General features: G+C 37.1%; 1 protein-coding gene across 2 annotated transcripts; it reads left to right on the forward strand.

Moving 5' to 3' along the window:
• Positions 1 to 905: 905 nt before the first annotated feature.
• On the forward strand, positions 906 to 26,056 carry SLC7A6 (solute carrier family 7 member 6). Of its 2 annotated transcripts, XM_086620677.1 has the most exons (10): positions 930 to 1,478; positions 4,950 to 5,075; positions 6,917 to 7,061; positions 9,466 to 9,589; positions 20,975 to 21,078; positions 22,125 to 22,221; positions 22,476 to 22,625; positions 23,353 to 23,536; positions 24,965 to 25,037; positions 26,023 to 26,056. In XM_086620677.1, the coding sequence occupies exons 1-10, from the start codon at positions 947 to 949 to the stop codon at positions 26,054 to 26,056; spliced, it is 1,569 nt and encodes a 522-aa protein (XP_086476803.1). In that variant the 5' UTR covers positions 930 to 946. The 2 variants fall into 2 exon arrangements, with proteins under 2 accessions (XP_009977031.1, XP_086476803.1); XM_009978729.2 differs by lacking the exon at positions 26,023 to 26,056 and having other exon boundaries at positions 906 to 1,478; positions 24,965 to 25,818.
• Positions 26,057 to 26,383: the final 327 nt, after the last annotated feature.

A 26,383-nucleotide genomic window follows, 5' to 3' on the forward strand; every position in this document is an offset into this window, starting at 1 on the left:
TTTTAAGTTCTGAAATAGAGTTTAGTTTCTTGAAGTTTTTTAATCTAATTAAAACTGTGAGATTTGTTGGCTTGTGATGTATGTATGACACTAGATAAGATGCTCACTCATGTATAAATGGTAAAATATATCTTTAGTAATTAATGAACTTTAAAGTGTTGCTTTGAAATATTGAGGGGAAAATAAATCAGAAGGCATCCTGCTAAACAGATTAAGGATCTCATTTTGCATTATTTAAAAGAATACGGTCTCTTCTTTTAATATGGAAAAAGCTAAAAGATTAATGAGTTGGAGGTGAACGATGTAATGTGTTTCAGTAAATGATTTGTACTCTGTTTCAGTAGAAACTACTTTTTTATTGATTGAAAATAATCTTTATCATTTTCATATCTTTACAGCTATTCTAGTTCAGGGATGTCAAGTCAGGTTTTCTGTACAGTAGTATGCAGCTGTTGGCTTTATAATAAAGGAAGACTATGATTATTAAGTTTTCCAGAAGGGTGTGCCTATAACTGCATGAGCAAAACCTTGTATGTTTGTGTGCTCCTGTACATGCATAGATATATATGTAGTTTGGGTGATTGCATACTGACCTTGCAAAATCGCCATACTTGGGGGTTTTGCTGTTTGGTGTTTTCATTTTATTTTTGTTTTCCTAAAGGTAGAAGTACCTTTCTCAGCTTAAGTTACATTGAAGTTTGTCTCTTCCTCTGTGTGTGTTGTTTTTTCTGTTTAACTATGCATGAATTTACCTTTGTGTAAGAAAACATATGAAGCAACAGCAGGGAGTTTCTCAATTTATATTGGTGAATCATAGGGTTAAAAGGTGGAAAGAAGATTTGGCAAGAAAGTCCTGGGATAAAAAAAAACGTTTAACAATTTCAGCTGTCTATATTTTGTTTTAGATTGTGATTTGGAGTCGTGGAGAATTTGCAGTCTTTCCACAATGGGAGAAAGGACAGATTGTACGAAGTCACATAGTTCACTGGCTGAATACAGCCCCGTCAATGAATCAGACAGGACAGATCCAAGTGACAGCTGTGAAATACAGGATGGAAAACAAAATACAATGCAACTGAAGAAAGAAATATCTTTGATAAATGGGATAAGCCTTATAGTAGGCAACATGATTGGTTCAGGTATCTTTGTCTCTCCCAAAGGAGTTCTCATCTACAGCAAATCTTATGGATTGTCTCTAATAATTTGGGCAATTGGAGGGATTTTTTCAGTCTTTGGAGCTCTCTGCTATGCTGAACTTGGAACCACTATTACGAAATCAGGAGCCAGCTACGCATATATCTTGGAGTCTTTTGGGAGCTTCATTGCTTTTATTCGTTTGTGGACCTCACTCCTAATTGTTGAGCCAACTAGTCAAGCGATTATTGCCATCACCTTCGCTAACTACCTAGTTCAACCTTTCTTCCCTTCTTGTGATCCTCCGTATTTGGCTTGCCGTCTTATAGCTGCTGCTTGTGAATGTAAGTATTGCTTGAAATTTACTATGGTAATTTTTTATCCAGGGTTAAGCTTTATTAAAGCAAATCCTACCAAGTCCCAGAGTTGTTGCGTACTGAAACTGCAATGGTTTGAGTTACAGTGGGGAAAAAACCAATTTCCAGCACATGGATAATTTGCAGGTATTCTCAGTCACTGAATTACCATTTTCTCATTCAGTAGCAGAACAAGATATTTAACTCTTCCGAGTTTACTTACGTGGGAAAAATGGGAGGAAAATTTTGTTTTTCCTCAGAGAGGTACATTAAATCAAACCTCAAGATGCTCTTGGTGTGGTCTAAGAGTTGTTGTAGAATAGAGAATAACTCTAATGCTATAAATTCTGCTGTAATTAGCCCTGTTAGTCAACACAGAGGAACAACTCTCCAGGTGCTTCAAGTCAGGACTGTTCTGCTGTATCAAGAGAATGAAACTGTATGATTGTACTGTGTGTGTCTTATTTAATTCCAGGTATTTCCTATTAAAAATGTTTATATACATATTTTGCGTTTCCAGTAAACAGTGGAAAATATATTTGAGAAAGTCTGTGTGGCAGTCCTTCATCATGTACTGATCATCATCACCGCGTGCTGTGGAGTCTGTCATCCCTATTGAGCTGATGCTCTTATCATAAAGCTAATACAGAACCTGGGCTTTTCTACTGCCAGCAAAATGCCATGTGGAGGATGTGCTGCTCCTAGTTGGTTAGCTTTTGAGGCAACAAGGAGTGTGTTGAAATGGCTCTAATGTTCTTTATTACAGTTATCTATGTAGGAGTAGAGGAGGGGAAAGACAGAGAGAGCAGTGGTGCATCCTTCAAATATTTGACCTCTATAACTCGTTGTGAATATTGCCGCTTCCCCTTCCATTTTTCAAGTTAATTTGTTACTGTTGGGAAGGCATTAATGTGCAAGTCCAGGTAGTGGGAAGAATCATCACAAATGTCTTAAAAAAAAAAAATCTGTTAGCTTACTCAGCTCGGTTCCCTTTGTCTCCCTCCGCCCTCTCAAATGTGTGGCCACGTTTTGTTGTGACAACTTCAGGAAAGAAATTAAGGACCTGTAATGTCATGTTCACATTCCTTAAACAGATACTGTTCCCAAGTATCCTGGCACATATTCAGGCGGGTGGGGGAATCTGCTCTTCTGGTTAAGATATCTCACGTTTGAGGGGAGTTAGCCCTTATAAAAAGCAGTTTATCAAAAAGCAAGACATTAAGGCAAAGTGATTCAATTAAAATGATTATATAGGAGAGGTAGAAAGACAATGCGATGCCCTCTAAACTTGAGAGGGGATTTAACACCTTTTTCTTTAGTGGTGACATGTGACAGCAGGATCACTCTTATGTAGATGGAACAACTTACTTTAACAGTCCATTTTAGGACTTTTAGCAAGTTTAAGTGCTTGCTCTGCCTTGTTTTAGGCATCGGCTGAGACTCTCACCCTGGCTCCACAACTTCAGTCAGCTGTTGCTCTTAAAGCCTACACTTCTCCCTGGCCTGGCAGGGCTGATGTTGTGTGTCAAATCCTTATGTCTGGATCAGATTAGTACTTTATTAATGAAGTTGCTGTGAGAAGAAGTCTGAAGATTGGTTACGTACTGATGGCATGAGATCGATCCTACTGTTATATGGCATTACCTTGTCACTCATTTTGGAAATGAGGGTGGCATCTGGTGCTGCAGAACTCAACAGTTCTTGGGAACTTTAAGTAGCTAAACAATAATTAAGTTGAAGAGAACATGAGAGAATAAATTTAGTAAAAGAAAGAGGGAGAGGATGTAGCTTGTTCAGATTCTGTATTATCTTTTTTGTTTTCTTCTAAGATACCAGACAGAACAGCATTTTATCTGAAGTAGAGACCAAGCCCCTAACTCACTAAAATAATGAGTTAATAATAATTGTTCCCAATGAAAGTTGCTTAAAAGAAAGAAATAATGGCTGAAATAACCCTGTGAGCAAATACTCCATGGATAATACTGATCATTAATACTGAAGGGCAGAGCCGAGACCAAGCAGAGTTGTTGTTTTCCTGAGGGCTCTTTGGGAGCTGCCGCAGTCCTGACTTGAAATTTGATACGACTGTTTTTTTCCCCTCCTCTTGCCAAGCTCAGTGGAATCTGGTTCAGTAATTCCACTTGGCTAGACTGTCTAGTTATACTAGTGCCATGCTTTTGAGATCATCACCTTTCTTTTGTTATCTCTCTAAAATTATTACTTTTCTATTTGATAACTGTGCTAAGTGCATTTTTATCTTACTAGTATCACATTATTCTGAGATTATAGGAAAGGAAATACCTTATCACATCTTTTTAATTTTGATTTCCTACTACCTTCCTCCATAAACAGTCAAGTTTAATTTTATTTATGGGCATATTTAAAATACACAGTACAAGCAAATTGTTTGGAGATAAAAAGTACGGTAGAATATAACTACTTTTTTACTAGCTAGAGAAAAAAGATTTCAGGAAAATATTTAAACTTCTGGGTTGGAATCAATAATGTAATGATAATCTGGAGAAAAATATGCACTGAATTAGTATTTTGTTCAATAAAGAATACTGAAGATACTGAATCCTGGTAAATATTCAGCATTTGAGTTCAGGCAGAGTTTGTCTGGCTCTCCACTTGAGGAAAAAGTTATAAATGCAAAAGCAAAACATTGAGAGCCATGAGAACTGTATGTTTCAACAATAGCTTGAAAAGTGTTTGTTGGGGAAGTTGATCATATGAGTAAGTTTAGTCAGCTACTGTTACTAAAATATTTGTGAAATCCGAAAGTCTCACTTCAAGTTCTGTTACAATCTTGTGAAATAGGTCTGCCTCTAATTTGGGTTGGGATAGAGGGAGGAATATATTCAGAATACTCATTACTTACTACCAGTTCTTAAAAATCCAGATTAGTATTGCATTAGCTGTAAAGTACATGTTATTTGGTAAGATCTGTTCTAACTTCACTTAGTAATGCAGTTTAATACAATACTCCAGGGATGTTGAGCTCATCCTCAGACTAACAAGGAAGTGGAAAAAACTTTTCACACACTATTTTCATATGTTTGCGTAAAGGAATTTCTAGATAATCTCTCATTTATTAGAACAATAGTGATACATTGAAATGAATTATTTCATGTAATGGTTTCCTTAGCTCCAGGATAGTTGCAGAGTGCAGCTGATGTAAGGGATAACGGTAGGAAAATAGGCATGTAATCAAAGAAGAGGAAGGTCTTTCCTTCCATCTGTCGAAACTGTGTTTAGAACATCTGTTTCCTACTGTTTTGTTTAAACCAGTAGTTTAAACCAGTACTGTTTCCAGTACCAGTGTGTTTTGCTTAGGTTAAACTAAGTAAGTAACAGGTAAGTGCATATTTAGATTATAATTTAAAATCTTTGAAAAATTAAACTAAATATTTATCTAATAGTTTTTTCCTTTTTTTTTTTTTTTTCCCCTCCCCCTAGGTCTTCTAACATTTATAAATTGTGCCTACGTTAAATGGGGAACACGGGTGCAGGATATATTTACTTACGCTAAAGTCACTGCTCTTATTGTCATCATCATAACTGGACTTGTTAAAATATGCCAGGGTAAGCTTGCAAAATTAAAGCAAAGGTTCGTATTTATCAGTTAAACTCAGTAACTGGTCTAAAGATTGTAAAATACCTCTGAATGTGTTATCAAATGCCTCAGTATAAGCATAATATAGCCACTTTGAAAACACCAATAATACCAATGTTAGGCATTATCATGATATTTTATCTTGAGAAGCTATCATATCTCAGTTGACTTTGAACTGAGTAAAAGAAGGTAACTGATTGCTGAGCAATGTTGTGCAATTTACAGCCTGCATTATAGAATAATAAGGGCAATGAAAATGGCAATGTAGAGAGCTAGCAAAATACGATGGGAGCCGAGAAAGCTATGAATTTCTCTAAGGAACGTACTACTTTACAATGACATCAACTGAATTTTTTTTTTTTTTTTTACAAAATGAATTTTGTGCAAGTCTGAAACTGACTGAACTTGAAGTAAAAGTAGATTTTGAGAACATGTAAGTAGATTTGTGAAACAGAAGCTCTTTTTTTTTTTTTTTTTCCTCAAATCCTGAGTTCTTATATAGCTGTTGAGAATTAAAAAGTTGCTGGGGGTTTGGATATTTTTTTTTTTTTTTCTTAAATTTATATGTGTGTTGGGCATTGTGCCTTCAAGTTAGAGGAATCCTGAACTTAGTCTTGTTCTTATCCCTTCCTTTGGAGGGAATTTATTGGTGTGTTAGCTTAAAAAAATCACCCTGCTTTCAAACCTGCCATAAAGGTCTTTCCCTGGCAATCTGGCAATTTATGTCCTTTGATGTAACCAGTTATTGTTGGAAGTCCATGAGCAAGGTAATTATTGTGAATGGAAAAAGAGCATGCATATGTGAGCACCAGGCTGGAGTGTTTAATCCGTAGCACATCTGCCCATCCCTTGTTTTGTAGATACTGAGCTTATTCATTACTGACTTCCTTGACAGTGTCTCCCTTCTCCGTTTCTAACTCAGCAGTTACTTTGCCTGTGTCTGTGCCAAGGGAATAGCAATGTCTTATTAGGATAAAAACTAAAAAGAAGTGAAGATATTTTAGAGGCCTCAAATATTTGCCTGGACAGTTCTGATGAAGTCTAAATGTTCCAGGATGCATAGTACAGGGCATGTTTTGGAGTTACATAGTTACTCTTCTTCCTGTATTTGGTGTTTTTGTGCCTGTGTCTGTACGTGTAAAATAGTCTCAATATATAAAAAACGCCGTTGATGTGCTTGACTTGCCTGAAGTCAAAAGATGGCACAAGTTCTCACAAATACTGGTGCAAAAAAACATACACTTTTTCTCTTACCTTGGGAAAATTTTATCTCAAGTAACAATACTATTTTATGTTCTGTTACTTGTTCTCAGTTTTCTGTTTTTCATAGCTAGAACTTAAACATCCATTTAGATGTGGGGTTTTCTTTTTGTCATAATTATCTAAAATAAACTGTAATCTTTGTTTTCTGCATAGGCTAAATGATTGAAATTTTAAAAGGATATAGAAGGATAGAGTGGATTATTTTTTGAGTACATATGTTATAAAAGATACTCTTAGCCTGAGTGCTGTCATTGCCAGTTGTTCATAGCTCAATCTGAACTTAATGTTCCTGAACTTTTGGTGCCATTGTGGACAATCTAGGTGTTTGGTTGCAAAACAGTATCATCCACAGAGCATGATTTTTAGTAGTTTAATTGCCATGCTTATTCCCACAGCTGAAGCACAGAGTAGAATTGGAAAAAGGGCTTAGTAAGCAGCTTTGAAGGAATTAGGATTTCTGAGATTTTTTTGTATTTATGTGCCAAATTGTAAAAAATTACTTGCTGTATTTTATTATCCTGTATTTCATTGTGTCTTCCACATACAGGACATACATCGCACTTTGAGAACTCTTTTGAGGGATCCTCTTTTGATATCGGAGACATTTCCCTTGCACTCTATTCTGCCTTGTTCTCTTACTCTGGTTGGGATACACTCAATTTTGTAACGGAAGAGATCAAAAACCCAGAAAGGTAAATGATTTGAACTTTCCAAACCTGGATAGTTACCAAGCTGATTGTTTAGTGGCTGTCTTTCAGTACTGAGGCTATACAGAAATTAGTAGAATTGCTCTATACTTAGATGGTAAGGCTGTGAACAACCACCAGCAAAGATTTACTAGTTTTAAAGTACATTAAAAATTTTAAAAAAGAATAAGGTGGATGATTGCAGGATGCTGTGTTCAGTGCTTGATAAGCTTTCAGTTCAATATGTTGCAACTGTTAACTACAGAAGATGTTAATACTGCAGTGAAACAGTTACCTAAGTGTAGTCTGCTGTGTTTATCTGTGCAATAATTCTGATTTCATATTTAAGAATGTTATCTGTTCCATGAATTTATGCTCTAAAAGTGCAACTGACTAAACTAATCTTGTTCAGTTGTGGGTCTGTAAACAGATGCCTTTTGTGTTAAAAATAGAATCTTATTTGATCATTTTTACTACCTATTATAAGCAACAGCTCAGATTGCAACAACTGAAAGATAAAGAATGAAAGAGAGATTTTTTTCAGTTCTCTCAACTGATTTTGACTTTTGCAGTTTGTTCTGTTACCCCTGAGTTCTATGCTGTGCATTTATTTAACCAGGAAAGTCATCTATTAAAAAGATAAAATAGAAGATAAGTATTTTAACTCTAAAAATAGCTACTTTTAGTCAGACTGAATTCCAGGTTGATGATGTTTCCTTACATTGTCTTGCAAAGATAATTGTCCTGCCTTTTCATCTTTTTAAAATTAATGTATTTTTCTGTGTTATCAGTTGGAGAACTCTTGTATTAGATGTATTGTTTTGAGAAATAATTTTTCTCATAGGATATTTAGCTGATGAAAATTTCTTTAGGTTCATTTGATACTTACAGGCATAAGGGCCTAATGCAAGCTTTGGTCTTGGTAACAATTGTAGCTGATAAAGTGAACTTCAAATTTCAGCTTTCCACATTGACAATTCTTGGGAATAATGAGATGTTCCAGACTTGTATAAAATTACTCCAAGAATTATGAATTTTTCACATTCACTTGATTCATAATGCCCTCATGCTTGGCCAGTCAAAAGCTGCAATCGACAAGTTAAATTTGAAATAGTTCTTTGGCTTTAATCTTGGGTGATGCAAAGTCCTTGAAGTGCCATTTCAGCTTTTTGTTACATTACATAACATTTCTGAATTAATTTATAAGTGGTTTTCTAATTCTGTTTCTTCTCTGCACTGAGTGTGCAACCTGGGAGTAGAGTCATAACTCCCAGTTACTAATTTACTGATTTATATGGAGAGAGTGTGGTGTGTGTTTGGTTTTCTGCTTCCACAGCATCAGACAGACCCAGCTGGAGTTCTAGGCTTCAGGAAGTTTTCGAGGAAACCTCCAAAGCGCATTTCATTTTTCTGCTTTGTTGGGTTTTTGTTGTTGTTGTTACTGGAAAACATGTTTATGGCAAATACTGATCCATGTCACTGTGTCATGTTTGATTTCAAACTGGGCAAATGCAAGAGTAACACTCTCAGTTCTGTATTCCCTTTTGAGACGTTTGAATATGCCTGCAAGCTTTGGGGAAAGAAGAAGGCAGAGAAAAAACAGAGAAACAGAGCCTAAAATTAAAAGTTTGCTTCTGCTCGGCAGAATTTCTCCCTGTGGAGCTGCAGGCTTGGGGCAGTGAGTTTATTTCAGCTTTAAATTAAGTCTTACCTATTTACATCTAGAGGTTTGCAGTGTTTTCATGTTATTCTAGACTTTTTTTGTCTTACTTTGTAGACGTGTTTGCTGGTAAGATGCACCACATGCCGAGATTCACAGCTGTGTAGCAATTTTGGATCTGCCCTCTGCATCTCTGTACATCTCTACATCTGCAGTTATGCAGCCCAATTAGTTTGTTCTCTGCAGTGATCAGTGCAGATGAGAAGATCACAGTTTGATTTCCTTTAGTGGATCTCCCTGCATCAGTTCTACAAGTAGGTGCTAGAAGAACAGCAGCATTCCCCTGCAGAATGAGTGCAGTGACTCAGAGCTCTGCCCCTTTGGGTTCTAGTTGTGCTAATTAACAGGGACAGTAGGAAATCATTTAAAGCATGTAAATTTGAAGGCTGTAGTTACTAATGTGGAAACCCTGAAGTCAGAGTACTTGAAGAGCAGTTATATAGAATCCCTTTTTACATATAATTTAGGTTTGAACTTTCTGCAAAATTATTCAATCTTTTCAGTATTCTGTAATAGAATTTCTAGTTTTAAAAGAAACCAAACTCTTCCAGAGATACCTACTTTGAAATCTTTATCTTCTTACATTTTATCTTTAAGGTAAAGGATGCAAATAAATAAGTTTATTCCGTTATTAATGGATTTTTTTTTTCCCTGGGTTGTGGGTTTTGTTTGGTTCTTTTTGTCTTACAGGAACTTGCCACTGGCTATTGCAGTGTCTATGCCGATTGTGACTGTTATCTATATTATGACCAATATAGCTTACTATACAGTGCTGGATGTCGAGGCTGTTCTTTTTAGTGATGCTGTGGCAGTGGTAAGTTGACTGTGTGGTATTTTGCTATATTATTCACTTTTCACCTTTTAGGGAGGCATTTCATTTTGAGGAACAAACCAGGAAAAATCCCTAGTTTATTATAGTACTTCACTGAATACAGGAGGACAGAATAACTCATCTTGAATAATTTAATCTTAAATAGGAAAGTAGTTAATGAAATAACATATAATAATCATGTTATCAGATTTATTAAAACAAACACAGATACATCTTGTTAACGTAGCTTGCAGTGACACTAGACTTGCGTGCTTTGAGCTGATTGTAAATGGGACTCATGAGTACGTGAGTCTTCTCTCTTCATGCTGCAGTATTTAGAAAGCTGGAGCGGAACGCAGGACAGTGTTAACACTGAGCTACATTCTGTTGAGCTAATAATTATGCAATGCATATCTGTAAATGGATGTGTTGCAGCTCAGCAACGACAAAGTTTAGCTTTGTATCTCCTTTTAATAACTTAATTCACTATCGTAACAATATTCTATTAATTCCAACAGCTTTTAATATTTTGAAGTTTATTATTTTTGTATATGGACGGAAGTTTGAATCCAATTAAAATATGTAAGCTTCTTAAGGTAAAAGCTGGTCTGAACATATTTTATACTTAAAGCTAATCATTAGACAAAAGCAAAGGGTTTTTTTTTTTGCCCTGTAGCTAGTGAATTAATTGGATGGTTCTGGTTACTATATCCTTTACACTTGGAAAATTTAATCTTCTTTTTGGTTATTTAAATTGGAGAAAAAGAAATGGCTTTCCTCCCTTTTAGATTCCCAACTGGCTTCTAAATTTTAAGTAGTTAGACACCGGACAGAGTGTTTTAAATATGTCAAAATGAAGGAAGTATTCACTCTGTTCCCACAGAGGATTACTATGATTAAAAACTGGCTTAGCAAATCAGCAAACTCTTGTTTCAGGTATTTAGGCAGATGGTTCTACAAAAGCACTTACTTGATTTTCTTTCAAGCTTCAGAAATATTTGGTTTTAATGTAAGCTTTCAAAATATTTTATGGTAAATGTGGGCTGGAACCTGTTATTTCCAATGTAATTGTGCAGATGTTTATTTCAAAATGTATTGAAAGTAAATAAACTTTAATTTTTTGCCTCTTTTTAGATGGAATATGGAAAAACAAAGTTGTCATAAAATGTATTGTGAAATACTTGGTAAAACACTTAAGAATGAAACAAAACAAGATAAGGACAGAAAATATTTATTTTGAATCAGCATATGCTAAGGGTAATAAAATCTCCAGGAATATCCATTGTAGGCTATGGTATTCCGTGTGGAATCATAGAATGGTTTTGGTTGGAAGGGACCTTTAAAGGTCATCTGGTCCAACCCCCCTACGATAAGCAGAGTCACCTTCAACGCGATCAGGTTGCTCAGAGCCCTGTCCAGCCTGACCTTGAATGTTTCCAGGGGTGGGGCATTTACCACCTCTCTGGGCAAACTGTTCCAGTGTTTCACCATGGAAAGTACCTTGCAGTGACTCATAATGGAATTTTTAATTCTTGTCCAGAATTAATTAATCTAAACAAAACTAAAAGCCAGCACACAGTCCTCTGTCTGTCCTGACTTCTGTAAAGCACTACACGATTGTTTTTTTTCTAACAAAGTCTTGGAAAATACACTCCTTTGTCAGTAATTAAATTCTCCAAACCATCCTATTCCCTAAGAGTATTCTGTGCCCACTCAGCTGCTCCTGGCCTTTGTCATCACAGAGGTTTATACAGTCATTTGGTGAATGGAATCAGGAAAACTGATCCACCCTGAGAGATTGGAGGACTGATTGGAATGATTCCGTGTGGGCCTGTCCAATTTATGTTTCTGTATACAGTAAGTGGTAGCACTGCAGCTGCAATGGGTGGCCAGATAAAGGAGGGACGACAGATGTTTGAATGTTAAAACACATAAGAAACTCAGGCCTAAATTTTTATGCTTTTATATACACTTTGTTTAGTTGTTCCTTGACATTGTTCTTGGCCAAAAGTGACTATATATTCATTTTGTGTGTGTGTGTGTGTGTGTATACATTTATGTGTGGACACACACTGTGTAATTTTACATGAAAATGTAATACTGAGAACTGGACAGATCAGGTTGTCCTCTCTAGTATAGGATGCATCAGACATGGAGGATGAAAAAGGAAGACTTAAGAATGATACGAACTCCTTAGTCAATCTAATTGCATGCAGAGATATTGGGCGACCAAGATAAGAGTGAAAAAGTATGGTTGTGATTTCCAGAGTTGTTAGGGGATTTACTTCTTGTGCTAGTTTTAATGGAAATTTACCAAACGAATAAGTTTGGAAGTCTGGAGCTGTGTTTTTTCACTAGATCTCAGGATTGCCAAATACTTGCACTTAAAAAATTAACTAATGTTCTGTCTAAAGGCATTTTTCTGAGACGTCTCGTCAGCTGGCAAACAATGGTCTTCTGATTGCCACTACTTATATCTCTTTTAGAATGATGAGGTGAAAGCACAGCTGAAGTTTTTTCACTTCACACTCCTTTTCATTGCTGCTATGAGTTTAATTACCCAGTTTTATGAAACCGACTTTAAGCTTGATCTACTAATACATTAGCAAGTACTTGTGGAAGTTGAAGTGAAGGATGTCTGTAGAGTGGAACAGTTGACTGAGGACCTGACACACATGCTGTACATGCTCTAGGGGTATTTTACTTTGGACTACCTCTAATGAGGTCCTGTGGACTGAATGTTTATGTGTGGTTGGGCTGCAGTAGGGGAGTGCAGTAGGTGTGTTCTTGAAGATCATCTTCCAATTTAGCCTGTTCTAAAAGGGAAGCTCCCTTTAGTTCCCATGCTGAGCAACGTGAACCAAAAAGCAGTATGTGGGGAGAGCTGGGAGAGATGCTTCAAAAGTGCACTTGCGATTCAAATTAAAACACTCACAATGCACCCAGAGTTTTCTGGTGAATAGGGGGGAAAAAAAGAGCTAATGACTGTAATGGTCTACATTTGAAAACCCTCCTATAGTACAGAAAAGTAAAAATCTTCATGGTGAGATTTCTCTGGTGGTGGAAGAGAATTTTATCCTCATTGGAATCTTCAAGAAGACTTGGGGCATTGTAGTCAGTGGATGAATTAAGAAAGGAGATAAGAATTAAGCCATTCAAAAAACTAATGTGATGAAAATGAGCCGCTTTGATCTGCTTTCATATTCTACATGTGATACATGATACTGATTGTAGTTTCCTTATTGCCCTCTATCTAGTTGTAGGGTGGAAATTACAATAATGATTTTTTTAAAGAAACATGATAGTAATATTGCTGCATCTTAGAGCCTTTTGTGTAGTAAACCAGCAGTTAAATTTAATCTTGTTGCTATCTTGGGCAGGAATGGAGTCGCTTTCTCCTATTCATTTCAGTCAAGAGGCTTTGAGCTGAAAAGGGGAGGAAAGCTATTTCCAGTTTCTAAATGATGAGAGTAGAAGTTGTAAGTAAAAGAAATACTAGTAATAGTGTATCTTTGCACATCACCTTGCATACCATTTTTCTTGGTGGCTCGGAGGTGAAAGAAATCTTACCAAAGGATGATATGGAACAAAATGATAAAATGCTCTTCTTTTACTTCAGTATTAGCTTCATTGTGGTATAGCTAGCCTGTCAAGGCTAGGAAACATGTTTTTAAGCTCTTTTTTGTTGAAGTAATTTAAGTAATACAGCAACAGCTAGCTTTGAAGTTCTGCAGTTGCTCTTCAGACGGTTGCTGATCATGTATAAATCACTTCCTTTTTCAAAGATTCCCGTCAGTTTCACAGTCAACTTCCGCTTTACTACTTTGTGCAAGCCCTCACAACCCTTACTGTTGTGTGCGTATGAAGCAGTTACTCTGTAGCACAAACACAAACAAATGAAAGCAGAAATCTTATCTCACCTCCCCCTGTCACGGAACAACTATTTATTTTTTTTTTTCATCTGAGAGAGCTGTTGTATTTTTTGTTTGAGAAGAGGGCTTGGGTCCACAAGCACTTTTTGGGCTGCTTCATCTTCCAACAGGAAAGAACATAATGGCTTCCAGTGCATAACTCCTTACCGGCTTCCTGTGATTAGTCATGTCTGGGGGTTTTTGATTAAGTTCACACAATAGGTGATATTTGGCAGATTGCTTCATTTTCTTGGAAAAGCCAGAAATGATTCCTGGTTGAAGGAAACGTGGTTGTCCTGCATAGCAGGCTGTCATCTTTCTTGGAGCTGTACGGCTTTGTTCATAGATTAGGGATAAAGATCTTGAATTCAGTTGCATCTTTAGCTGTTTTATTCTTCTTTGGTATATAGTTTAAGAAATGATGTCACTTTCTTCTAACTGAATTTACCCAGAAATCCTTCAGTTACTCTTAGACCTTTTGGGTATTACTTCTCTTCTTCATTTGGCCAGTCTTCTGTCTGAAGAGGAAAATCTGCTTGTCTTTGGCTGCCAATGTTGTGGCCCCCTTCTTTGCTTGTACTGGCACCTCCCAGTAAGGTTCCTTTGGATGAAATGCACGTTCTGTATTATAATGCAAGAACTCTTCCTTAGGGACAGGCAGTTGCTTTTAGGAGAGAACTGTTTAGTAAGCCATTTGCCTTCTTTCTTGGAGCTAGCTGTAATTCACTACCGATGCAGCGCTCCCGTTGCCAGTTGTGTAGTTCTCTGGCTGTGAAGGCCAAGCTGAAGAGCTGAGCCAGAATTTGAAAGAGTGCTACATAATATTTTCAATATGAGAAAGGTAAGAGACTTTGGAAAACATTGAACCCTTATTCTACAGCTAGCTATTAAAAATGCTAAGAACAGGATAAATGCCTGAGAAGATGTAGATCAAGTATCTTCAGCACTCCCATGAAGACACGAATGAAACTGTTTCACTGTTGGAGCTGGCATCTGTGATCTTAATGTGGGCCATGCAGAAAAGACATGTTACATGTAGTAGACATGCAATATGTTAATGCAGTAGAGTAGTGCTGGTTTATCTTACCGTAAGATTGTACTGAGTGACCTAAAGATGAAGAGTGAATTTCATGCTGGACCTTGCACTGCACTGGTACCTTTTTCTACAAGAAAAGACATTGCCAATAATACAAGGAGAGATTTATGTCTGTTTGAGGAGAATCAATCAACAGCATGGTGGGCGAAAGAAGATTTACAGGAAACCTGAACATTTAAATTGCTTTCTTTTGCACTTTTACAATTTTCTAACTGTTTTCAGTTGATGTGCGCTCTTTTTCCTTTCTTTAGTATATATAGTGTTAAATCTAATGTGATCGAACTGAACAGATGTCATACAATATCTTGACAAATGTGATCTATGGCTGTGGAAGAAAACTTGATCTACTCAGTGGCTTTTTTGCATGTGTGGCTTCCTGATTGCCATAAATCAGAGTTTCTTTCTTTCCTTTAGGAGCTAGCTCCTTAAAGGCCTGAGAAGCTAAAAATTGAGAAAACAGACTGTAGTTCTGGCTGCAAAATCTTCCTATAATGTGGGAATGTATTTATACTCTGCCTCAAGAGAAAACTCAAAGCAGAATTAATTGCACCTCGAAGATACTAGTCAGATTGCTCATATAGATTAATATATCCTTGCTGCTGTCTATGACTTTCAGGGTAAGAATGTTACAGCACGGAGCGTGGAAAAGCTCACGTGTGTGATAGGATCTTGAAATGAGCCACATAGAGAAGCTCTGTAGGTGCCTTTAAGCCTTCCTAATAGAAACACCTCATAATCTTTGGGTATAGTTTTGTATAAGTTTCTTATTCATGTTAGACTACATTGTCTTTGCATTTTTCCATCTGATCAATACTGTTTAGTGCTTCGCCAGCCTCGCATGTGCTCACAGCTCCATATGCTCTCAGTGTAGTCTGACATTTTTTGTGTGCAGCTAAGTGTGATGAAATGGTTCTCATCTTGTGATTTGTAACATAAGTGTGGGTCTTTCTAATAGTCTGTGTCTGAATTACTGGATGTGAGGCAGTATTCTGTGTGTTTTGTTGTGGCAGCTCTTTAAGCAGGGCAATTCGCGCTGCTGTAGTTCAACCTGTTTGTATAGAACTGTTGTTTGGACCTTTAAAAGGACAAAAAAATGTTCTTGCAAACCATTCATAAATTACCAGCTGATCATCATGAGATCGAGCTAATCCAAGATAAAAATAAAATGTCATTAAATCAGTCATTCATGTCTTGAAACAAAGCTGTAATTCAGTTTTTGACCATTCTTCTGGGAGTAATGTAACATTTTAGTCATGACGAAATGAGGGCAGTTCAGCGGAGAAGTGCATGGCCAGAAGCTTCTTCCTTCATAATTATCCCCTGTTGATGGTTTGGAAGAAAAAATCGGAACTAAGGGGAACAGTTCCAGATGCATGTCTTTCTACAGTGTGCTTGTATATATGTGTATCTCACATGTCCAATGGATGGGAGGGCATAAAAGGACTTTATCTGTAAATGCAAGTGCTGTATCAGCCACTGAATTCTCCTACTGTTTCCTTGCTGTTAGAAGCAGTTATAGTTCAAGTCTGGACTTGTCAGACGATAGCAGAGATGACGATTTAATCTCTTAATCCTTCTTGCTCTTTAGACTTTCTCAGAAGAAACCTGAGACGAAATCTCCCCATAGTGGTGGCTTTCTCCTGTTATGGTGGACTAAATGCTTCTGCTATAACTGCCTCCAGGTAGGCTCCTCTGTCATCCTCTGCATACCCTTGCGAACGCTCCGTTCTTTCCCTTATTGACAGCTGATTGGTTTTTATAAATGCACTTCACTACACCCAGAAGTAGTGGTAGTTAAAGTGGAATTGATCAGGTACTCAGTTCAGAGCCCAGGTCTAGCTCATTTGTGGAGGATCCATGATTGTATAATTGTGGTTTTAGCAGAAAGCAGCCACTAACTCTTCTCCCTCCCCCCCTTTTTTTTTTTCTCTTGGTGCAGTGCACGAGGTGTATGTGCTTGATAACTTGATTGCTTTTTGTACTTTTCTCTGCCCTTCTTTCTTATGCCAAATAACCCTCTGACATACGCACAGAGTTGAAAGCTTATTGTGGCCACTTTTACTTACACTTCAGTAACACTTTCTGCAAGAAACACTGCGGAGATCTTTGGTTTTCTCATTGTTCACAAGAGAGTATAGCTCAGCTTTGGAGAAGACATTTCTTGGCATCTGTTAAAATGGGACTGTTGAAGGATTTATAAATATGTACTCGGAAGTATGAAAGTGTGTTTATTGTCTGAGTAGTAATAAATGAACTTGGCTGATTTTTATGTTAGAAATGAGGGTGAAACCCTGTCAGAAAACACCTGCATAAAGGCAGGTTAAGCTAGTTAAGATCACTAGAAAGTTTAGCCAAACTTCAGGTACCTTTCAACTTCGTTGTACCTTTCAGCATTTTGTAGGCAGATCTACTTGGCAAACCAAGCTGATTTTTAGATCATTCTCAATTAAGATACTCTTTTGCCTTACCTCACTTAGGGAAAAGCTAAGCTCCTGAAGTTAATGCTCCACCTTTTCCTTTTGCTCTCTCAGGAATCCCAACTACATTAGAAAGTACACTGGAAATGACAGTGTTTGATAAAGGCTGTCACTGCTAGGTTATTGTCTCTTTTCAAGAGGCTGACTTGTACAGATGTAGGGAAACTAATAATTTGACTTTGAGCTGGATCAACTGTTGTTGCACATTGTATAGCTTGCATCTAGAATACATTGAATCTATCATGTCTTGATCTCTGTGTAATTTGTGGCAGTGATACCATACATAGCTTTGCCTTAACTCTGTGGGTTTTACTGCTCATGTGAGCGATTGCTGTTTTCCAGGGTGCGCGAAACAACATTAGCGTATTTTAGAAAGGTTGGATACACATCATAGAATCGAAACAGCCTTTGAGTTAGTCCCATATCTGGCATTCCACACTGGCCCATTACTAGATGTTTCAAAAGGAAATGGGAAATGCTTGCAAAGAACAAATGCCAACCTGCCTTTTGGGGGAAAAAGTTTCTCCAAATGACATTTCAGCTAATTTGCATCTTGCAGCATAAGATTACATTCGTATGTTTTCTCTCTCTTCTTTAACTTTAGCTGTTAATATTACTTATCTAAATGCTTATCCTTTAGGCGAGCTTACTAAACATCTTAATTCTCTAACATCTTGTCAAGTGAGTTCTGTATCTTAGCATTGTATATTAAAAAAAAAAAATCCTCTAGCAGTTTTAAGTTTGATGTCTAGTAATATCACTTGCTATTTGGCTTTGGAAATCTGCAGTTCAGGTTTATATCATCCTTTAAAATGTTACAACAATTGCCTATTAGATTTTTCATCTTGTCCTCATTCTTACTTGTTCTGGAAAAGTTGTCTTAATTCAGTCACTGGATCATTATGAATTGCATTCTGCTTTGGGAGACCAGGTTTCTCAGAGCTGCATTTAGATCTAATAAGGATCTGAGAAACGCACTGTGTGTTCTAGTAATTATTTATTCTTGAGCAGCAGAAATCTTTTATATAGATAATGTAAATTATTAGTTGCTTGTTCAGTTTCAATTGTCTGAAAATGGATAATCCATGGTACATAGAACACATTTCTTACGGTGTGGTCTTTTGCTAAACTGATGTTCTGATTTCAGCATGAAATAGAATTCATGCATGGATTAGTTCTTTTATACTTTTCTCCTGTTAATTTTTATAATTTCTGTGGGACTCTGTATGTCTGCATTTTTCCAGCCCTGTGTTGAAGCTCCATTTTGAAGGAAGTTATACTAATATGTACAAACTAAAAGAGCTCAGGAATAGAGGTACTTTAGTATGAATCAGGGTGACAAACACAGTTGATGCATTGACTTTGAACCTTTTGGCAAGGTTCCCATTGAAGTGATTATACACTTTGCATTGTCCCTTAGCAGCAGGAAATCCTATCTGCAAAAGGATGGAATAAATGTTGCTTTTTACAGTAGATGATGGTTTACAGCTAAGCAGAGTTGGATTCTGAACCTTAACCTGGATATTGTGCTGAACAAAGCACTTTTGTCAACCCAGAAAAAGAACAGGAAACTTTAACCAGACGAGCTTTGGTTTATGTCAGTAAATCTTTCTGCATTTTATGGTTTAAAGATTGATGTTGTATGCAGGGTTTTGTCTCGTGAAAATCAATCATTCATGTCACAAAAAAAAATAATCTATATTAAAGTCATTTAGGCCGTTTTGACCTACAAAGCTATTCAGAAAACAGATCATAATGAAATGCTTTTGGTTATCTTTTTCCTGGAGTAATTAAATCAAAATTTGACCACTGTTAAATCCATATAGCTTTATATGCTAGAAACAAAGTTCAATTCTGAATATTAATTCACTTTGACTGCACTTGTTTGCTCATAAATGTTATGATGAAGACCAGGGTTTTACAGGGGAGGCCAAGGGGGAGGTGTTTCAAAATCCTGAAATATTAAAAACTTAATTAAAAACTAAGAAAATTTCTGTAATAGAAGAGAGAAACCTGCAGAAAGCTGAACTAGTATATATGCTTTTTATGTGTGAGGATATTGAAACTGATAAAGCAAGAGAGAGCTAAGAAAGTGATTTAGGGAAAGATTAATAAAAAGGCTTAGATTACTGCTACTGGCTGAGATGTAAAATGTTCTAATACCCACAAAATCCTTGGGGTTTGTGCCATGATTTAAGCCCCGCTGGCAGCTAAGCCCCACACAGCTGCTCACTCACCTTCCCCCAGTGGGATGAGGGAGAGAGTCGGAAGAGTAGAAGTCAGAAAACTCACGGTTTGAGGTAAAGACAGTTTAATAGGTAAAGCAAAATCTGTGCACGCAAGCAAAACAAAAAAAGGAATTCCTTCGCTACTTAACCATCAGCAGGCAGCTGTTCAGCCATCTCCAGGAGAGCAGGGCTCCATCATGCATAACGGTTACTTGGGAAGACAAACGCCATCACTCTGAATGTCCCCCTTTCCTTTTTCTTCCCCCAGCTTTATATGCTGAGCATGACGTTATACGGTATGGAACATCCCTTTGGTCAGTTGAGGTCAGCTGTCCCACCTGTGTCCCCTCCCAACTTCTTGGGCACCCCCAGCCTACTCGCTGGTGGGGTGGTGTGAGGAGCAGAAAAGGCCTTGACTCTGCACTGCTCAGCAGCAACCGAAACATCCCTGTTACCAGCACTGTTTCCAGCATAAATCCAGAACATAGCCCCATACTAGCTACTGTGAAGAAAATTAACTCTATCCCAGCCAAAACCAGCACAGTTTGTGTGAATACCACTTATACATAAGTGGTAGATACACTTATATCTTTCTATAAATAGTGATTTCATGCTGTCTGCATTATGCATGATCCTTTTGCTCCCATGAATGTTAGTTTGCTTCAGTAAAAGAAATCATAGAAGTAATTTAGCTATCAGTAGATAGAATTAAGATAGGAAGGATTCCACCCATGTCCTCCAAACACAGCATGAGCAGTTTTCTGCTGAACTCCAAACATGCTCGTGTTCAGACATGTACAATGCGAGATTTAGAATAGCTGTCAATCTTCATGTATTAAATTTCTTGATTTTTTTTTTTAAAACATTTTGTCTGATACTCAAAGTCTCTCTCCCTTTTTTTCCATCCAGGAGGCAGAACAGAATTGACCAGGACAGTGTCTTGAAAATTATTACTGATTTTCATTATGGGTCCCAGATCACTGGCAATCAATGACTTACCACTTGCTGTGAAACTTTGATGCTCCTGGCTTCTTGGTTTCAGAGCTCTGTTATGGGAAGTCACCACAGTTGGCCTGCAGTATTGTTTAGCAACATTAAAAAATGACTGCTAATAAGATACTTGCTCTGTCATTTGCCATGTTGTGAGAGTAGAGCCCAGAGGCCCTACCGGTGGAACTAAAGGAATATAAGAGGTTGCTTAGGAAATTGAAAAGGAAGGAAAATAAAACAGATTCCTAGAATAGTGTCTATAAAGATAAACATAGGTGGCTATGCTTGTCATTTGCAGTATGGCACCTCCCTTTTTGGATATGTAATAATATTTTTATCATTTATTCTCTGTAGTCACTATGTTACACTTGAGTTCTGTAATTCAGTTAAATAATAAAATGTATTACAATTGATGAGAAAATTCTAAAAACATGTTTTCGTTTGTGAACATTATTTCTGTGAGCAGAAAATGTGAGTTCAGGTGCTCGGCTAAGGAAGTTTGTGCTTATTCAGAATCCATAAATAAACAAAAAAACCTTTGTGCTTCTTCGTGCTGCATTTTGGATTGTCCTTACTATGTTACTATTTTTCCACACAAGCTTATTACAAAAGCTTTGATGTAATTATTTTACATATGCTTTGCTGCAGATATTTTCATGTTGCCTTTTTCTTTTTCATTTCATTAGACGTTTGCTGACCAGGTATTTGGTATCTTCAGCTGGACAATTCCCATTGCTGTAGCCTTTTCTTGTTTTGGTGGACTTAATGCTTCAATTCTAGCATCATCAAGGTAGTGTATATCCGTTTGACAAACGTTCCTAAGTGTTTTTACATGTTGCTGTTAACGCTTATCTAATATGAGAGTGGCAAAAATACTTTTGTAACCTAATCTGTAATGAGTAGCCACAATAAAATAACAGACCCAAATACATCTCTTTATGTGTGTACGTACACCCGTAACACTGCCTTATTTCCCCAAAGCATTCCTAGCTGTACGCAGAGTACAATTAAAGACCAAATGACTGTTGTGTGGTGAGTCTTCAGGTCTTCTGATTGTTCAGATTGAGTTACCTTCCATTTTACTTGATACAGTAATTCTAGCAAGTTTTTATTTTCAGAAGTATTCACTTGAAACTTACTGACTTTTTCAAATCTTAGTATCTTTGTGTTTTTCTCCAAGTAAAAAGTTTTAAAAGGTGCTACTGCTATTAAGCTGCAGTCAAAAAGCTTAGGATACAGTATAGAAGCTTTCCTCTGAGCGCTGATGATGGATGTGACTAGTGAAAGTTTTAACAAGATACATTCAGGCATTTTAACATCCTTCCTGTTCATTAAGTGTATGCTTAATGCCTCTGTACTGGGAACAAATATGAACATGATCTGGTGAAGTAGTCAGTATAGAACAATTTTCAGTTGATAATAAAATTCTATGTGTGTGTTTTTTGAGCACGTGATTAAGTGAGTCTCTCTTTTTAGAGACCTGGTGGTCTCTTGTGGTTGGCATTGAATTCTGCTATAAACTGCAATGTTTTTAGCTTTTAGAATTTTTTAAACAATAGAAATTTATTTCTGTTACTGTAGATGTTTTCATTTTTCCTGTAGGATTGTTTTTTGAAAATGGGTGTTAACAGCATGTTTCTAAAAGCTTATGTATCTTTTAATGGTTGTTGTACAGTACATCTTTACAAGAAGAGTTGAATCCATGTTCCAGTTTTAAAGGATGGAAATTCAGTGATGTAAATACTTATTTTGACTGGTATTGTTGTTTGATTTTCTGTAATACATTCTCTCTCACTTTTGGCCTCAACATCTGTTTTCTGACTATTTTTTTTTCAGGCTATTTTTTGTAGGATCTCGAGAAGGTCACCTTCCTGATCTGTTGTCTATGATCCACATCAAGAGGTTCACACCTGTGCCAGCACTGCTCTTCAATGTAAGTTATTATTGCTTTTCTTTTCAGCTGTTCAGATGGGACTATATGAATTATTTAAAAGAAAACTTTAAAAAAATAACTGGAGAGAACTTCAGATTTACTGTCATTTAAGTGATTTTTGAGAGAGTGATTTCAGAGGCATAAAGTCATGCCAAACATGAAGGAGTGTAAGGTGTTACTTTAAGGCAAAAAGCAGCATTAACAGTAGGTTTCAAACTTCTGTTGTTCATCTCACTTTTGTTCTTTTCTGACAGTGTGCTATGACCCTTATTTACCTGGCTGTGGAAGATGTCTTCAAGCTTATTAATTACTTCAGTTTCAGTTACTGGTTTTTTGTTGGTCTTTCTATTGCTGGGCAATTATATCTGCGTTGGAAGGAACCAGATCGACCCAGGCCTCTTAAGGTAGTATTTACTTATTACAGAATTGTTTAAAATCTCTCTTCTACTTAATGTAAAAGTACTATCTAAAACCTGGACCATACATGTTATGCCTAAAGGTTACAAACTGATCAGGGTTTAAAACATGGCTTCCATTTTGTGTTGTACCATGAAAGCCAGTGTGGCTGCCAGATAGGAGTAAGTGATTGTTGTGATAGTATATTTGTTCACTGCACGTTAGTTCAATCAGTATCCCTTCTCTCTGTCTACTGGAGAATGTCTCAATAGCCTCACACAGTAGTTAGCGTTTTTTCTTGGATTAGAAATCTCTAATTAGGAATGCTTAAGTTAATTGATTCTGTCCACGTGGACCACTTTTAGCTCTGATGGTGTTTCAGTTCAATATCTTGATCCTCTCATCTTCTTCTCATACTTTAAGTTGATCCTCTACACGAAAAAGTCATTCTTCTTTCCTGAGTTTTATTGGATTTGTCTAAAAATACTTCATGCTGTTACACAGTTTCAACACAGCAGTTACTATATGTGATTACTTTTGCAATTTTTAGCAGCAGTTCTGTTCACGAATAATTCTGCAATTTGCTTATGTTCCAAATAGCCAGATGTGTAAGAGCAAGAGCAGATAATTTCACAAAGCAGGGTTGAGGGGGAATAGTCTGTAACTCTCACCAAAACATCTGTAATTGTAGGCAACAGATACCTCAATAACTTTTTGTTCTTTTTTTGTCTTTAGCTGAGTGTGGCTTTCCCAATAATATTCTGTATATGCACAGTATTTCTGGTGGTAGTGCCACTCTATAGCGACACTGTAAATTCATTGATTGGAATTGCCATTGCTTTATCCGGAATTCCAGTCTTTTTCTTGGGAGTCTATTTACCTGCATCAAGGAGACCTCAGTTTATCAACAAGATGTTAGGTAAGTTTCTTTGTAGATGGAGATATTGTTAGGAAAGAGGAAAATTAATTGAGTGAATCTTGGTTTGTTGATGAATAGGGTTGTGCTCAGTTGACCCCAACCAGCAGCTAAGTACCCACAGACCCACTTGCTCTCCAGCACTCCGCAGCAGAATGAGGGAGAAAATAGGAAGAACAAAAGTGAGAAGACTTGTTGGTCAAGATAAAGATAGTTTTTAGTAAGCAAAGGAAAGAGGGGAAAAAAACCTGCTGCTGCAAAGGCAATCACCACCTCCCACAAGCAGACTGATGCACAACCAGTCTCCAAGCAACGGCCACCTTGGAAGACATCCTCCCACATGCACTTCTTCCTCTACCCATTTTTATTGCTGAGCATGGCATTATATGACATGAAATATCCTTTTGCCTAGTTTGGGTCAGCTGTTCTGGCCATCTCCCCTCCATACTTGCTGCCCATCTCCATCCTGTTGGTTGCAGGGAAGGCAGAGGGGGAGGCAAAAAAAAAAAAAAAGCTTTGATATTGTGCAAGCACTGTTCAGCAGTAGCCAAAACATCCGTGTGTCGTCAAGCCTGTTTGAACCACAAACCCAAAACGCAGCACCATATGGGTTGCTATGAAGAATGTTAACTGCATCCCAGCCAGACCCAGTACAGGGGTATACTGATTTTATGTGGTTTTACACCCAGATTTTATTTACGGTATATTTAAAAGACCATTCACTTTCTACCAAACTTGTCCTCAGTTTTTATGCATTTCTCTTTAATCAAGCACATGCAAAGTCTTTTTCTTAAGCAAGGCTGAGGACTGTAGAAGGGCTGGACATTCTTAGTAATGCAAGCTACCTGTCTTGCTTTACTGAGTCAGTTGTTAGAAGATGGATGGATTTTGTCAGTTGCAGATAGAATTTTGCCTGCTATTGAACAGCTGCAGTTAAATTATACATTTCTGTGCAGCAGTACACTGTTGTCATTGTTACTGTGTGAGAAAACTGTGATGAGGGATGTGGGAAGGAAGGTTTATAGCATAACCTTAGAATGCAACAGGATGTGGTGCTGCAGCAGCTGGTGAATATGTAAATATTCAGTAATCTTGTCACTTCCCTGTGCACTATTTGAAGTTCTTGTTTTCTTCTTTTATTCTACTGATTTTACACTCTTAACTATAGCAAAAAAAGATTTTACTTCATTTTTTTGGTGGTGTGTCTAAGAAGAAAAACATCCAAGGATATCAACAGAACAGTTTTAAACATTATCTGTTTAAAAAAATTAAGTGGAAGACACTTTTTGTATTAACTTTTATCATTTGTTTCCCTTAAGAGAAGTGAGGCAGCGTTTTTGACAACTAGCTTGCATTAGTCAGATGCACGTTGTGGAATTAGAGTTGAGATAGGTGGCTCTTCTTCTAACTTCTCTCCAATTTCCTGTGCAGGTGCAGTCACACGAAACATGCAGCTCCTCTGTTACTGTGTTTTAACAGAGATGGACACAAATGAAGAAAAGAAGTTAGAAATCAAATCCAGCTAAAATTTCAAGGCCATTACAAGAAACGGGAGGGAGGATGAAGCAATTATGACAACAAAAGGGAAGAGATGGAACTGGAAAAAATGTGAAAACTGTTTCCAGTGGTCTTTCAGAAACACTGAAAATGTACTTACTTGCAGTTGGATTCCCATATAAATCATGACCTCGCGTCACCTTCCTAAACTGTGGCATACTTTCAGGGCATGTTTTCATTGGATAATGATTACCTTCTCATTTCAGGCACACAAGCTATGCGTCAATACTGTTCCTTCTTCAGAATTGGTATTAAAATGGTAAGAGCTAATGGATCAAATCAGTTTTCTGCGGAACCAGGTGGTGAAGTAATGCATTTTTAAGTTAGACTGAAAACCACTTTGACTCAAAAGACCAAAAGTCATTTCCAGCTTAATTCTGATGGATGTTTGCATGAAATGATTTGCTGTGCTATCTCAGTTCTTATCCCAGAAGACAACTGGTCACAACAAACTACCTAATTTGTCATTATTAGCAGAAAAAACGAATAAAGTTGTGCTACATTATTTAAAGACTGAACCAACCTTTCTCCCTTAAAGATAAGTATTTTACTCCATAGGGTGTGTGGAAATGTGGTATCTGACTGTGGCAAGGATTTAATCAGCAAAGCACCCTGGCACTACAGATTTGATTAACATTTGATGATTCTTTCCTGTTACCTTGTTAGTACGTGGTCAGCTTCTGACAGGCTTTATGAAACTTCCAAAATTAAAACGTCAAGTTTGAAGCTTGTAAGCATTTGTTTCTGAACTGTTCCAGTGAACATACTAGCAGTGTTACCACAGCAGTCAGAAAATTCCCTTTGTAAATTTCAGTGCTGTTCACTAGAAAACATCCAGAAACTCACCGAACAAACCACTTTCTTTTTTTCTTCTGTAGCAGAAGTAAAGCTCTGTGGGAGCAACTATATCTTAAAAGCTAGGTAGCAGAAAGAGAAAATAGGAATAAAAACAGAAATAAAAAGTAATATTGCATTAAAAACTAAGACTAATTAGTAGTATTTGTAATTCCAAAGCCGTAAGCCTAGCATCAGGGCACCATGGAATTTTGGTGCAGCAAAAGGTAACATGAAACCAGCATGTTTGGCTTAGGAAAGTGAGATATACTTCAAAAACATACATGGAATTTTTATCTTCGTTCGGAATGCTTACCTCTGTTGTCCTAAGTTTGTCCACGTGAGCAGTTTTTTGCGCCTTGAACTAAATACCGTAATCACAAGATTATGGCTGGAGCAACGCATGCTTCAAATGCTGCACCACATTTGCATCAGCCACTTGAATAACAGTGGGACTAG

Source organism: Tauraco erythrolophus, chromosome 15 (assembly GCF_009769465.1).
Source record: "Tauraco erythrolophus isolate bTauEry1 chromosome 15, bTauEry1.pri, whole genome shotgun sequence".
Taxonomy (NCBI): Eukaryota; Metazoa; Chordata; class Aves; order Musophagiformes; family Musophagidae; genus Tauraco; species Tauraco erythrolophus.